The sequence below is a fragment of the Struthio camelus genome, chromosome 25, assembly GCF_040807025.1.
Source record: "Struthio camelus isolate bStrCam1 chromosome 25, bStrCam1.hap1, whole genome shotgun sequence".
Classification (NCBI taxonomy): domain Eukaryota; kingdom Metazoa; phylum Chordata; class Aves; order Struthioniformes; family Struthionidae; genus Struthio; species Struthio camelus.
In genome coordinates this window covers 2,559,855-2,565,468 of record NC_090966.1, presented here as the reverse complement: position 1 = coordinate 2,565,468, position 5,614 = coordinate 2,559,855, and the positions used below count along the sequence as shown (strand labels likewise).

The 5,614-nt window shown below is 50.7% G+C and overlaps 1 protein-coding gene across 1 annotated transcript; it reads left to right on the top strand.

The window, feature by feature from the left end:
• The first annotated feature begins 1,663 nt into the window (after positions 1 to 1,663).
• DAD1 (defender against cell death 1) lies at positions 1,664 to 4,326 on the top strand. Its single transcript, XM_009676034.2, has 3 exons — positions 1,664 to 2,130; positions 3,438 to 3,588; positions 4,130 to 4,326. The coding sequence occupies exons 1-2, from the start codon at positions 1,878 to 1,880 to the stop codon at positions 3,566 to 3,568; spliced, it is 384 nt and encodes a 127-aa protein (XP_009674329.2). The 5' UTR covers positions 1,664 to 1,877; the 3' UTR covers positions 3,569 to 3,588; positions 4,130 to 4,326.
• Positions 4,327 to 5,614: the final 1,288 nt, after the last annotated feature.

The window sequence follows — 5,614 nt, the reverse complement described above, 5'->3', positions numbered from 1 at the left end:
GGAGGGTACTGGAGGGTGCAGAAGGAAGCCCGATAACCCTGCGGACTACATCCTAGCAAAATCATGCTGTCAATCCCCACCTCCTAGCAACAGAAACTAAGCTCAGAAATGCGGAGGATCTCCTGGGAGACCAGGATATATAAGTTCAGCACCCAGAGGCCCCATGGCCCAGCTATTGAGAGTTGCCCGGGTGGTAGAGGAAAGGAGACTTAAGAGATAAAACCAGGGTATGAAACAAATCGCTTCCCCCAGGGCCCATCAAGAAGTACTGGGAGCACAATCAGAGGATGAAGCACCTGTATACAGCCCAGCTCAGCCGTAGCACTTACAAGCACAGTCTTCAAAGAGGAAATACCCTGCATATCTTGAAACAGCAGAGGGGATTGTGTACCCACTTCCTCTGTCTACCTTCCAGAGGACTGCATTCTCCACTACATAAAAATATAAATTGTTTTTTGGAGGAATTTCTATCCCCATCTCAAGGACTTACAAGCCCTCAGATAAGACACACACAGGGGGCAAGTATGGGAGCTGGAAGGGAGCAGGACTCCAAAGGCTCATGCTATAGTATTGATGCCTTGAGGTTGGTGGAGTGTGATGCAAATGTCACTTCTGGCAGAAGTGAGAGGATAAGACATTGTCCCCACCCCACTTTCATTTCAAGAACCTGTTAGGGATATCAGCTATCCGTATCAAGAGCGTTCCTGGTTTGAGAGTGACAAGAAAGCTGGAATGATTTAAACAGAAGCAAGATATGGGGTCTCTTGACAAGTTTTTTTTTTCTCCCTCCCTCCCCCCCAAAACAGAAAGAAGCAAAGACATTTTGCTCTGATTTCAGGCTCTTCATCCTTAGTCACACCCCAGATCTGTGAGACTAGCAAAAGACTTCTCTCCTCCCCTTCTCCACACCCCCGCACTGGGCCTTTTCAGCCTGTTATGGTTCCTGCTGTCCGCATGAGATACCCCAAAAACCTGCCAGAAGTCATGTGTGCGACGCCTCACATGCAGGAACAGCACCAGGATTGCAACACCCCCCTCCTAAAGTCAGCATTGCCCCAAAACACCCAGGTCCAGACTGCTCCCTCCATGGGGAGAATGGGCCCAGCTGCTCCCCACGTTCCACTGAATATATGTGCCCACAAACAGAGTCGTCAGCATCCCAAATGCCTCTTGTAGAGCAGTAACTGCCCCTAAGAGTCAGCAAGACACCCCTGTCCCTCCAAGTGACGGTGCTGATGACTGTCCCCGGGCTACCGATGACCCACGGCATATGGGATTTATGACTGGATTTTTGGCCTGCCTGATGCTGGGAGGTCAAGTGTGCTTGCTGGTGGTCAGAGGCTTCTCAGGGGTGCAATTCTAGGGGTGGGAAGGCGTGGGGACACTTGGGTGAACGCATTACAGTTCTGCTGGCGCCTTCGTGTCACGACACCAGCGTTCGCGCTATCGCGACACGCCTGTGTTGCGGAATGCGCGCACGCGGACAAGGGGGCCAGTCTCCCTAACCAACCCAGCAACACCCGCCGCTTGGCTCTCACCAGCCCTCGGGAAAAGCAGGGCAGGGCGGCGCAACAACCCTTGGGCGCATGCGCTTGTGAGAGCCCAGTTCCGCCTCTCCCCGCCAGCACGTGATTGCGCGCATGCGTATAATGGTAGGCGGTGTCCCAGAGTTTCGCCCTTTTCCTGGCATGGAAAGTACGCCTGCACAACAGTGAATGGGGGAAAAAAAAAAAAAAAAAAAAAAAAGTACTGTTGCAGATGCGCGTGCGCACTAGCTCTAGTCCTGTCGTGCGCATGCGCTGTGTAGTAGTGCCCCGGAAGCGCTTGTAGACGTTCTTTCCGGCCACCTCAGCTCCTCTCACTGGCTCGGCGGAACCATGTCGGGCGCGGCGGGCTCCGGCTCTGGTTCCGGCGCGGGGGCTGCGGGTTCGGTCGGCTCAGTGGTGCGGCGGTTCCTGGTGGAGTACGGTAGCGGCACGCCGAGCCGCCTTAAAGTGCTGGACGCCTACCTGCTGTACGTGCTGCTTACCGGGGCGCTCCAGTTCGGCTACTGCCTCGGCGTCGGTACCTTCCCCTTCAACTCCTTCCTCAGCGGCTTCATCTCTGCCGTCGGCAGCTTCATCCTCGGCGGTCAGTGCGCCAGGCCATTCACCCTTTTGCCCCCGCCCCCCGCGCGGCCCTTCCTGGTAACCGCAGAATCCGTTTAGCGGTTGCCGACTTCCCTCAGCAGTGCTCGAGCCTTCTGTAGCAACCGTGGAACCCCGGCAACGTCCATGTTGCCCTGGCGATCAGAGTATCCCCCCAGCAATAACCTAACTCTTCATGGCGACTAGGGAACATCCTTAGCAATGCCCAAACCTTCCTTGACAACCGTGGAATCCCCTTAGTAACTGTGAAATACCATTAGTGACTCCCTAAACCATTCTTGACAATCAGTGAATGCCTTTAACTACTTGGGAATAGCCTTGGCGGCCCTGAAACCTTTCCTGGCAACCAGGAAATCTCCTTTAGCAATCGTGTAAAACCTTTTTAGCAACCCTCAGAACTGGCAACCACAGAGTCCTTTTAGGTATTGAGGAACTCCAGCAATCCGAAACCTTTTCTGCCAACGAGGGAATTGCTGTAGCAGCCATGAAATCACTCTAGCAAACAGAGAACCAGCTCTAGCTACTTCTAGAGCTCACAGCTGTGTAGCAGCCTTAATAACCTTAGAACATCAAGTTCTACATGCAGATCTCTGCATTGTAGCAACCTCAAAGGTTGTCCTCTAGTAACTGCTCAGTTTCTGGCCACTGCAGAACACCCCTGAGCTGTGACCCCCTAGCAACCATGAGACATTGCCTAGCAGCTGTAGGACAAATCATACCAGCCTCAGCTTGTTCCTTAGCAGGATGTTCCAGAGATGCTGTGGACCTGCTGGGTGCTGCCCAAAACACACCACAAAACCTGCCCTCTTATCAATCCCAGTGTTTTCTTAGCAATTCCAGAGTGTCCCTGCTTGAAGGACTCCTCCCAGTTACCATCTGGTGTTGGTGTTGTTCCTTAGCAACCATCCCATGGTGACCCCAACCCCTGGCAACAATGTTTCAGGATGTCGCTCTTCCATAATATGTACAAAACTATATTGTTGCCTCACTGCCCTACTTAACACACAATTGTATCCATGGCTGCCAGCTCATTGTAAGCCTGTTCCCTTCAGGACCCACTTGGCCACCCCTTATGCTGTAGTGGTCTGGGAGAGCTGATCTTATATCAGCCCCATGCATATCCAGAGCCTGTGTCCTGCTCATCCTGTAACAAAAGTAGAGTCATCTTTTCCTTTAGTATGCTGGTGGAACAGTGATCCAGCCTGTGGTGGACTGCCCCAGCAAGGCCTTGCTTCCTGCCATGGCTTTCTTTTCTGATGACTAATATCATTTTCTCTCCTTGCCATACAGTGTGCCTCCGGATCCAGATCAATCCCCAGAATAAAGGCGAGTTCCAAGGCATTTCACCGGAGCGGGCGTTTGCCGATTTCCTCTTTGCCAACACCATCCTGCATCTTGTCGTTATCAATTTTGTTGGCTGAGCTCTAGAAGAGACTGTGAGGTAATGACCCATGGGGCCGTGGCACGGGCAGCCTCAGCTCACACCGCGTTAGTGCTTTAGATTAGAAAGACAGAGAATCCAGGAGTCCTAGCTCCCAGCTCCCTCTTGGCCAAATGCAGTTAAGTCATTGTCCTCAAGGTTGATTTAGGACTTGAATTTAGAGCTTTTTGGTTTAGTATGTGTATTTTGGGGGTTTTATCATTTACAGGACAGGTTAACAATTGTGTTAAAGAAACCTACACGTTTCTGAGAAGAGAAATTCCTCTTTTTCCTTTGAAAGAGAAGCTTTTGGAGCTAGGACTCCAGGGTTCTGTCCATGAGGGTGGATCCTACCTGGACACCATGGTATGGCTGATGTCCAAACCTGAAGGTTCTCAGCAGATGAGTGAAGGGAATTTGGGACAGGGAGAGTTTGAGGCTAGAAAGTTGAGCATGTACTCTGTTTTTACTGCTCCAAGAGGCCACAAGATCACTGGAGCTTGAGGGGTATTTCCTCTCCCATTGCAGAAACTTTCTTCATGCTATCTTTCTCTCTTTCCAGGTCTCGAATTCCTCTAATGCTCTGATGCCAAAGCCTCACACTGGGAAGTGCTTTTCCCCAGCAGACTCTTAGCTACTTTCTTGGTGAGAGAAGGGGAAGCAGGGGTCAAGATTTTTCCCACAGACTGTCCTATGGAAGGGTCTTCTGCCTCATTCCAGTTACTGTAATCCTTTCCTTCAATAAAGCCCTTCATAATACTTCTGTCTCTTCTCTACTGATGACAGATACAGAGGTTCTCCTGACTCTCAAGGTCCCTTCAGCTACGACTCCCTGCTTTCACCGCCTCCTCCTTCGCCTTTCTACCCAGCTGGCTTTTTTTTCAGTGCCCCAGTTTTAGGGGGAAGCAGGAAACAAGTTGCCATGGAAACTCAAATGTCAACCGTACTTTTCACCTCAGAGTTTCATGCCCCTTTATCTCGTGGAAAGCATCTTGCCAACGCCCCCCCCTGGTTTCAAAGCTGTGGAAAACTTGTTTTAGACTGTGGTTAGCGGTCATGAATGGAAGGGAGCCAAGGTAGTCCTTTAGCACCTCCCCAACATTATCTGTCTTCTCCCCCAACGCCTCCCATGTCCCTCAAAGGTATATTTGCCATCCTGGTCTTACAGCCTCTCTATGACCTGGTAGTGATACAGCCACTTGAGCAATGTTAGCTTTTGTACGGCCGGAAGCGCTGATAAACCCCAGTGAAAAGAGCTGACAAGCTGTGCCAGTGCGTTGGGCAGAGCTGCACTTGAGCTGTTCCAGCCCTCTGAAGAAGGCCACTCCTCAGACTAAAGCTTCCTGAAAATCCTTTCTCTGTAAGGGATGATGAAATGCCTAAACTCAATGGATCTGGCTCTTGGCCTTTGCCTTCTCGAGCCAAGGCTGACTTCCGTGTTGAGGCCCATTGCGTCTTTGCCCTGACAAGAAAATTAGAGCCCTGTAAGGATCAGATTATGGGCACAGGATGGAATATTATGTGCTGCCAACTACAACCTCCCCAGCTTCAGCTGCAGAGTTAATCTGGATTACTTTAAGGTGTGGGGCTCCATCCTTGTGCTGATCCTGCTTCACACTTGTCTAGTTTGTTCTACAGTTGAAATACTGGATAGATAAAATGTGTATTCAGGTTATGACACACAAAAATTCTTATCTACTGAGACCCACAAAATAAAACATGAGGTCCAGTAGCTTCAGCCTCTCAGCACTGGGTTATGGCTCTTGTTTAACCACCTCTCTTCTTTCTTGCACTTCTGGCTGTGCTGCAGCCGTTAAATCCATAAAAGCTTGAAACCTGGGGCTTCTAAGTCCCTGGCCTAATATAGGCTCTGAAGAGTAAGGTTTGAGGGCACAGGGCTTTCCCTTTTCTTGAAGGATTCTGTCCTGATCTATGCTGGGAACAGAGAACTTGTGCCAGCTCTTAGCTCCCTCAGGCCATTAAGCAGCATGAAAGTACGAGCTCTGAGTGGTGTTAGGGTGCTGAAGGGTAGCAGGGATGGGATTGG

Coding starts and splice junctions, on each gene's coding strand:
- DAD1 (XM_009676034.2), top strand. CDS start 1,878: ATGTCGGGCGCGGCGGGCTCCGGCTCTGGTTCCGGCGCGGGGGCTGCG. Junction 2,131..3,437: donor CGGCAGCTTCATCCTCGGCG/GTCAGTGCGCCA, acceptor CTTGCCATACAG/TGTGCCTCCGGATCCAGATC.